The sequence below is a fragment of the Nylanderia fulva genome, unplaced genomic scaffold, assembly GCF_048542155.1.
Source record: "Nylanderia fulva isolate GAGA-0341 unplaced genomic scaffold, ASM4854215v1 Scaffold1230, whole genome shotgun sequence".
Taxonomy (NCBI): domain Eukaryota; kingdom Metazoa; phylum Arthropoda; class Insecta; order Hymenoptera; family Formicidae; genus Nylanderia; species Nylanderia fulva.
In genome coordinates this window covers 816-9,623 of record NW_028189444.1, presented here as the reverse complement: position 1 = coordinate 9,623, position 8,808 = coordinate 816, and the positions used below count along the sequence as shown (strand labels likewise).

At 45.2% G+C, this 8,808-nt stretch overlaps 1 protein-coding gene across 1 annotated transcript; it reads right to left on the bottom strand.

Annotated features, from left to right (window-relative positions):
- Positions 1–3,063: 3,063 nt before the first annotated feature.
- On the bottom strand, positions 3,064–8,334 carry LOC114930241 (uncharacterized). Its single transcript, XM_085479587.1, has 4 exons — positions 6,937–8,334; positions 5,610–6,831; positions 4,406–5,558; positions 3,064–3,874 (listed from the first exon to the last, which is right to left on the bottom strand). The coding sequence occupies exons 1-4, from the start codon at positions 8,332–8,334 to the stop codon at positions 3,064–3,066; spliced, it is 4,584 nt and encodes a 1,527-aa protein (XP_085335713.1).
- Positions 8,335–8,808: the final 474 nt, after the last annotated feature.

Below are 8,808 nucleotides of genomic sequence, written 5' to 3'. Positions count from 1 at the left end.
AAGAACGACTATATATTGACTGGAGATCATACAAGGTTAATGATTACTTAGCCTTGACTAGGTGCTTCCGTTGTCTAGGCTTAGGCCACAGTGTTAAACACTGCAAGGAAAAGACCCCCACTTGTGGACACTGTGGGGGGGGGGGGGGCGGGCCATATAAGCACCAATTGCTCAGAGAGAGAGAGAAATCTGCAGTCTGCGCTAATTGTACAAGAGCTAAAAGGAAAGACACACATCATACTGTAAGTGACAAGAGATGCCCGGAGTATCTAAGAGTAACTGAAATCGTAAAGAATAAAATAGATTATACATAATGATAAAATTCTTTCAAATAAATGTTGGCCGTTCGCAGACGGCATCATACGAATTAAGATTAAAAGTAGAGGAACAAGGCATTGATGTGTGTCTGATACAAGAACCATACGTATTCCAAGGACAAGTCAAAGGCTGCGCTTCACTTGGTGCAAGAGTTGTTCAAAGTAATAAGGTGACAGATACAAAAGCTGCTATAGTTGTATATAATCAGGAAATAACTGTCACAAAAATCGAACAGTTTACGGACGAACATATAGCTTGCGCACATATAGTACATAATGAAGTAAACTTATATTTGGTATCAGTTTATTGTCAATTTTCCATGGAGCTAAACTATTTTATTAATAAGTTGGAGACTATAATAGAAACGTTCAAAAGCCACGACATGATCATATCAATGGACTCCAATGCTCACTCCAAAACTTGGTACTGCAAAGAGAACGACGCGAAAGGCGAATTACTCAATGATTTCCTAATAAATAAAAATGTATACATTTTGAATCAGCCTGGAAACGAACCAACGTTCTCTACTATAATAGGAGAGGCCAATATAGACTTGACTGTGGTGAATAGTGGAGTCCTGAAGGATAGTAATGATTGGAAGGTCTTCCCGAAAATGACTTCCTCAGACCATAATTGTATATACTTTGAACATAACAACAATAAAAATTCAGAAACAAATCAGGTAATCACAGGACAACTCTATAACTTAAAGAAGGTCAATTGGGATCAGTTTGGCGATGTTATTTAATCAGAACTCAATGGGACCTTTTGTAAAGAAATCACAAATACAAGTCCGGAGAACGCCGTTAATCTATTTAATAGAAAGATTGATCTTATATGCAGTAGCAATCTAAGTAGGAGAAGACCTCTGTCTAGGAAAACAGTACCGTGGTAGAGCGAACAACTGACCAACTTAAAGAAAAGATTGGCGGCATCTCGTAGAAGCTGTAAACGGTACAGGAAACTTAAATATGAAAAGACGTATGAATACAGTTTTGATATATACTGCAGACTAAGAAGGGACTACAAGAGAGAGATTGGAAAGGCAAAAAAGGACTCGTGGAATGATTTCGTGAACCGGAACACTACGAAAAACTCTTGGGGACTGGCATACAAGCTAATGATGGGAAAGATTAAAAATAGTAATATCCTAAGTACGATTAAATTAGGTAGCGATTTTACAACTGATTGGACTTCATCGGCGAAGAGACTTTTGGAAACATTAATGCCGGATGGAGAGGAAAGTACAGAAGCAGAGGATTCACAAAACATAAAGAACAGATATAGCGAATACTTAAACTACAATATGGAACAGGAAATAAGAATGGACGAAATAGATGAAGCAATTAAAAGAACAAAGAAGAAAAAAGTTCCTGGTCCGGATAAAATAACAGCGGAAATATTAAAAATAGTTTGGAAGGCAGCACCAAACGCACTTTACTCACTCTTCAACACATGCTTTGATAAAAACAGCTTTCCAAAGCAATGGAAACAGGCGGATTTAAAACTGCTGCTCAAAAGCCCTGAAAAGGATCCGAGCGATCCTAAATCGTACAGGCCAATCTCACTGTTGTCAGTTGTTGGGAAAGTGTACGAAAGAATCATGATACAACGTTTCAAGGTAATTTACGAAAGTCTAGAAATGTGCTCCGACAATCAATATGGCTTCATAAAGGGACGATCAACGGAGGACGCAATATGCAGAGCGGTCAGCAGCGTGAAATCGGCCGAATCAAAGTACGTAATGGGCATATTTGTCGATATAAGTAGAGCATTCGACAATCTTTCTTGGATTGGGATTTTGGACAGGATTAAGAGTGTGCACTGCACAAGGAAGTTGTTTGAGGTGTTCATGGATTACTTCTCGAATCGAGAGGTACAATTGGCAAGTCGGGAGAGTGAATTGGGGGTATCCAAGCTCCTGAGTAAGGGGTGTCCTCAGGGTTCCATTTTTGGGCCCACAGCATGGAACATAGTTATGGACCAATTATTAGTGGAACAAAAAACTGAAGCTGAAACGAGATCTGAATACATAGCATATGCGGATGATATTCTAATCCTATTGCCAGGAAAATCCAGGAAACAATTAGAGGAAGAGGCGCAGAAGGAAATAAACAGGATAATGAAATGGAGTACGGATAGCGGTTTACAAATATAGGAAAATAAAACAAGGGCTGTGTTATTAAAAGGGAATCTGGATGCGGAAAGGAAGCCCAGAGTCTTCTTAGAGCAAAAAAAGATAAAATTTTGTACAGAAATAAAGTATCTCGGAGTATACATGGATGAAAAGCTATCGTTTTTGCCGCATATAAGATTGCTAACATTCTCGCCAACGATGGATTGTTTAAAACTTTCACTAGAAAACGATTTACGTACTATCCGTTATAAACCGAACTGTTACTTTAGCTGGAGACGTCGGAATGTTGAGACTCGAGAAAAGGAAAGGTTTCGATAAATTCGTTCTTTATTAAGAGAAACGCTCTCGACAAGAATCCAATACAAACTGACTGTTCTGACCGACAATGTATATCGAAGGATACAACTCGATAATATTTTGGTTCGGAAGAGGGGTATCAGCTTGCCTTGCGTGTTTGTGAGATCGAGCGCGTGTATGTAAGTACACGTGATACAGTAGCGGTATGGCACAAGGGGAATGACAGACAGATTTCAATTTTTGTCCAAACATTCCGCCCGCCTTGTCAAGACCATAATGACAACTAAACGTCAGTCGAGTTCCTTTGATTCTCACTGTTTTGTAACGTTCGGTAAAAGGCACAATTTTACGATCGGTCGCTTTAGAGTAGTGGTAGCTGTTTTTACTGTAGCTACTCTGACTAGTCCGTCTGAGCCGGGATGCGTTTCGATTATCCGCGCGAGGGGCCATTTGGTCGGAGGGAAGCGTTCGTCCTTGACTATTACTAGGCTGCCCTCTTGAAACTTTTCTTGTTTTCGATGCCACTTGGATGATGTCTGGAGCTCGTGTAGATATTCCGACGACCAACGTCGCCAAAATGATTCTGTCATTTGACGAAGCATTTGTAATCGTGATAGTCGATTTTGAGGTAGATCGATGAGGGATGGTTCTGGAACGGCCGTGAGAGAGTTCCCGACGAGGAAGTGTCCTGGTGTTAAGGCGACGGAGTCAGTAGGATCGTCTGAGAGGGCCGAGAGCGGGCGCGAATTCAAGATTGCTTCGATTTGAATCAATAGTGTTGACAATTCTTCATAGGTGAGCAGGGTCTCGCCGATCATTCGACGGAGGTGATGTTTGACGGATTTTACTCCGGCCTCCCATTTTCCGCCAAAATGTGGAGCCGAAGGAGGGTTAAAGCTCCACTTTACTCCATCGTTGGCGAGAATGTTAGCAATGTGAGCCCATTCCTTAGAGGAAGCGGTGAACAATTTTTTCAACTCGGAAGCTGCGCCGACGAAATTGGTCCCACAGTCGCTCGTGATTGTTGAGCATAGGCCTCTTCGTCCGGTGAATCGTTTGTAAGCAGCTAGAAATCCATCAGTTGAGTAGTCGGTAGCTACTTCTAGATGAACAGCTGAGGTACTAAAACAAACAAAAATTATGAAGTATCCCTTGACTGTCTTCGCTCCGCGTCCGCGGAATGACTTTAGAGTCAAAGGACCGGCATAATCGACTCCGGTATTGAAGAATGGTCGACATGGAGTGACACGAGAAGCTGGAAGTTGTCCGATGAGTTGTTGACTGGCGGCGGCGCGATGACGGGCACACGTAATACAGTTATGGATGAATGAGCGAATAGGAGTTCGTCCACCGATAATCCAAAACTTATGCCGTATTAACGATAACGTCAGCTGCGGTCCGCCGTGTAATGAGCGCCTGTGTTAGTAATCAATTATGAGCGTTGTTAGTCGAGAATCTCGTGGTAAGATGAGCGGATGTTTTTCTGATGGCTCCAGTTGAGAGAAGTGAAGTCTTCCACGTAGCCTGAGATGTCCGGTTTCGTCTAGGACAGGAGAGAGCTTCAGTAGGGAACTTGAGGGAGAGAGTTGCTTGTTGTTTCTCAATGTTCGGAATTCTTTCGAAAAGTAGGCTTGTTGAGTTAATTTTACCCACAGTAGTAATGCGGATTCTAACTCGGAAGGCGTCAGGACCGCTTGATGTGGTCTATGTGCTGTGAATTTTCGGAAGCGCTCAAACGCCCGTAGGAGCCAGGCTGTGGTGCGTAGAAGCGAGGTGAGCGAAGAGTATCTTTCGATGAGATCTCCGAGGTCAACTTCTGGTTTTTCGTTAGCGAGGGTACAAGAGACAGGACGCTCTTCTAGATTTATTGTTGATTCGATCTTTGGAGTCAGGGATGGCCAAGATGAAGAGTGATGTTGTAGCCAAGAGGGTCCCTTCCACCAGAGCTGAGCATGCGGAAGCGAGTGGGGAGGTATCCCTCGAGATGCTAGGTCCGCTGGGTTTTCCGTTCCGGAGACATGATGCCAGCGAGAATTCGAGAGCTCTTGAATGAAAGAGACTCGATTCTGAACGAAATCTTTCCAACGTGATGGGTGACCTTTGATCCATGTTAGAGCGACCGTAGAGTCGGTCCAGAGATGAGTTGACGTGTGATGAATTTGGAGCACGTTGCGAATTTTGAATACTAGTCGGACGAGAATTACGGCAGCTGAGAGCTCGAGGCGCGGAATCGTCATGCGTTTCAGAGGTGCTACTTTGGTTTTGGCGCTGATAAGGGTGACATAGATGTCGTCGAATTCGTTTATGACGCGCAGATAGACCACAGCAGCGATGGCGTTCTGTGATGCATCTGAGAATCCGTGGAGTTCGATCGCGAGGGATGACGTAGTTATGCCGACCCAGCGTAGGATTGAGATCGTTGTCACGTTTTCGAGTTGTTGAGTGAAATTGATCCAGCGCGATTTGAGATTTTCGGGAAGCTCTTTATCCCAATCAAGGCGAATTGCCCAGAGCTCTTGCATGAACATCTTAGCGACAATGACGATTGGCGCCAGCCATCCGAGCGGATCGAACATGCTCGCAGTGAAGGAGAGCACTGACCGCTTCGTCAGGGATCCAGCTGGTGGTGGCGATGGTGCTGAGAACACGAAGCGATCGGATTGTTGATGCCATTGTACACCGAGTGTATGATGTATCGTTCGATCGTCGACTGAGAGGATTGGAGATGACGCTTGATCTTGATGAGGAATGTCAGCTAGAACTTCAGGGTCGTTGGAGATCCATTTTCTGAGATGGAACCCGCCAGCTATGAGGGATTCGTTTAGTTGGTTGATCTATGTTTTAGCTTCAGATATACTTGATGCGCCGGAGAGAACGTCGTCCACATAGGTATCGCGGCGTAAGATTTCGGCAGCAAGCGCCCGCGGAGAATCTGATTCGAAAGCGAGTTGCTGCAGGCAACGCAGAGCGAGATACGGAGCACACGCGAGACCGTATGTTACTGTGCACAGATGATATTCTTGCGGAGTCTCACTCGGGTCGTTTCGCCAAAGGATTTTTTGTAGTGGCCAGTCGTCTTCGTGAACGCGAATTTGACGATACATTTTTTCGATGTCAGCTGCGAACACGTATTGATGTCTGCGCCATCGAATGAGAATGTCTGAGAGATCGGTTTGCAGTTTCGGGCCGACATGAAGCACGTCATTTAGTGAAAAACCGAGAGTCGTTTTCTGCGAACCGTTGAACACTACGCGTAGTTTCGTTGTCGCGCTAGTTTCGCGAGTAACGTCGCGATGCGGCAGGAAGAACTCGCGTTGGTGACACTTTTCGGATGAATTGTGAATCCGCATGTGATCGAGATCGTGGTATTCGCGTAAAAAGTCGCTGTAAGCTGATTTGAGGGACGGATTCGAGTTGAACCGGCGTTCCATTCGGAGGAGAGCGTTCTGAGCGAACGTGCGAGAGTCACCAAAATCACTTATGTTCCTTTTGAGAGGGAGCCGAACCACGAATCGTCCTTGTATGTCGCGAGAGTGAGTCGATTCGAAATGAGTTTCGCATTGAGATTCTTCTGGCGTGAGCGGGACTTGAGGTCGAGGGATTATCTCTTCTTGAGACCAGAAGCGTTGTAAGAGATCGAGCAGTTCGGAGTCAAGCGAGCATTGCATTCCATTGAGAGAGTAGTCGTCTTCGATGGAGGCTTCACTAGTTGAAAGCGGGCCTGATAAAATCCACCCAAGAGCTGTGTTTTGAGTAATGGGTGCTCCGATAGGTCCGCGGCAAAGACCTTGTTTGAGGACTTGAGCATAAACTATTGATCCGAGTACTAGGTCAATCTTTCCGGGCGTGGCAAAGTTTGGATCCGCGAGCTGAAGATTTTGAATATGCGGCCACTGTTTATATTCGAGTTGAGCGGGTGGAATATATGCCGTCAATTTCGGTAAAACGAGAGCGTCAATTTCGAAATAGATCGATGAATCATACAGTGAGGCGATACGGAGTTGTACGATGCCGTTTGAAACGCTGTTTCGTTGAGCACCGATACCGACAATTGGGATAGCCGCGGAGCGACGCGGGAGCTTTAGTGATTGAGCAGCGGATTCAGAGATGAATGACACTTCTGATCCTTGGTCTAGTAACGCTCAAAGTTGCGATGATTGATCGTGTCGAGATAGAACTCTTACTACGGCGGTAGCTAACAGAGCAGGGGCGCGACGCCTGGTTCTTGATTGCGAGAGATGGCTTGAAGCTTGATAGTCTTGGGATTGGTTGATGTTGAGCTGGTTAGTGTGCTTTGCTTCTTGAAGAGTACTTGCGTGAGCGGTTGGTTGAGCCGCTGAGATGGACGCTGCGGGAGTTATGTTTGCGACGGTATCGCTGTTGCTGTTCGGTGCGTGCAACGTTGTGTGGTGTTGCTTTCGACAGATTCGGCAGCGTTTTGTATTGCGACACATTTTTAACTGATGAGGCCCAAGGCAATTGAAACAGAGATTCTTCAATAGGACTAACCCTCGTCGTTGGTCGTATGGCTTCTCTAGATATTTGGAACACGACGAAAGGTAGTGTCCCGCGGCGCACAACACACACTTTTGTTCCGGCGCGGTAGCGATATATGATCGTGCGCCTGAAGGTCGCGAGGTCGACGAATTTATTTTTTGTTTTCGAGGCAGCGATCTTTCGAGAGCTTCGAGCGTGTAGATGCGGCTGATTAGGAAGGTCTCGAAGTCCGCGAACGAAGGCGGATCTGTTTTGGCTCCTAGTGAGTCTTCCCATCTCTTCAGCGATTCGGCATCAAGCTTTCGAACCATTAAAAAAACGATAATGAGGTCCCACTGTTTTACGGGACAACCGAAAGTTTCGAGCGCGCCGATGGCTTCCTTAGTATCGCCAAGGAGCCGTTTGATATCGGCTGCGTTTTCTGTTTTTATTCTTCGGGTCGCGAGGAGGCACGTTAGTTGAGCGCCGATAAGAATTCGTTTATTTTCATATCGAGAGATGAGATTTTCCCACGCGCGAGTGAAGTTTTCACCAGTCATTGCGATGTTTTTTAGATGTTGTGAAGGTTCGCCAGAAAGGCTCATTTTGAGGTAATGGAGTTTTTCAATTTCTGAGAGCTCGGAATTGTCTATGATAATTGACGTGAAAAGATCCCGGAAGTGACTCCACTCTGAGTAGTCGCCTGAGAACTTCGGTATGTCGATGCGCGGTAGCCGTCGAGATCGCGACCCGGTAGATGTGCTCAACGATGCTTCGGCGGCAGATATATTTTGAGGAACTGGTGGAGCTAGGCTTTCGAGGATGTTGAGCATGTAGCCGTGCGCGTCTATGAAAGCTTCTTCGCACATGGAATAGAGATCATCTTTGAAGTACGGCAGTGTCTTTTGTTCGGGGGTGATCGAGGTGAAGAGATTCTCGTCGTGAGCTTGAAATTTATCCCAATTAACCCTTAATGCTTCAATGCGACTCTGCACATTGCCGCGATTTATTCGGGACGGTCCGAGTTTTTTCAGATTTTCGACCGAACGCGTGATAAGGCCGAATAGGACGTATTGACGTTCCATGATCTTATCGATCGAGGCCATTATTCGGACGAATCAGTTGGGGTTCGAATAGGGATCTCACACTAAATACCCTTTTTCGGTACGGAGGTGGCGTACACTGAAACTGCACTCGCTATTTCCTTTCGGAGGTACTGATGCGACTTTTTTAATGTTCGATACGATTCTTGAGGAGTCTCAAATTTCCGGTGGATTTTCGCCGAGAAAGTCACTCGCGACGAACTTTCGGCGATCCGGCTCGAAGGACCATGTTTAAAACTTTCACTAGAAAACGATTTACGTACTATCCGTTATAAACCGAACTGTTACTTTAGCTGGAGACGTCAGAATGTTGAGACTCGAGAAAAGGAAAGGTTTCGATAAATTCGTTCTTTATTAAGAGAAACGCTCTCGACAAGAATCCAATACAAACTGACTGTTCTGACCGACAATGTATATCGAAGGATACAACTCGATAATATTTTGGTTCGGAAGAGAGGTATCAGCTTGCCTTGCGTG

Excerpts from the sequence above, each read along its gene's own strand:
- LOC114930241 (XM_085479587.1), bottom strand. The coding sequence starts at position 8,334 with ATGGCCTCGATCGATAAGATCATGGAACGTCAATACGTCCTATTCGGC. Across the intron at positions 5,559-5,609 it reads CGTTCTCTCCGGCGCATCAA|CTGGCGGGTTCCATCTCAGA; the intron begins GTATATCTGAAG and ends AATCCCTCATAG. Across the intron at positions 3,875-4,405 it reads TTAGAATCCGCATTACTACT|TACCTCAGCTGTTCATCTAG; the intron begins GTGGGTAAAATT and ends TGTTTGTTTTAG.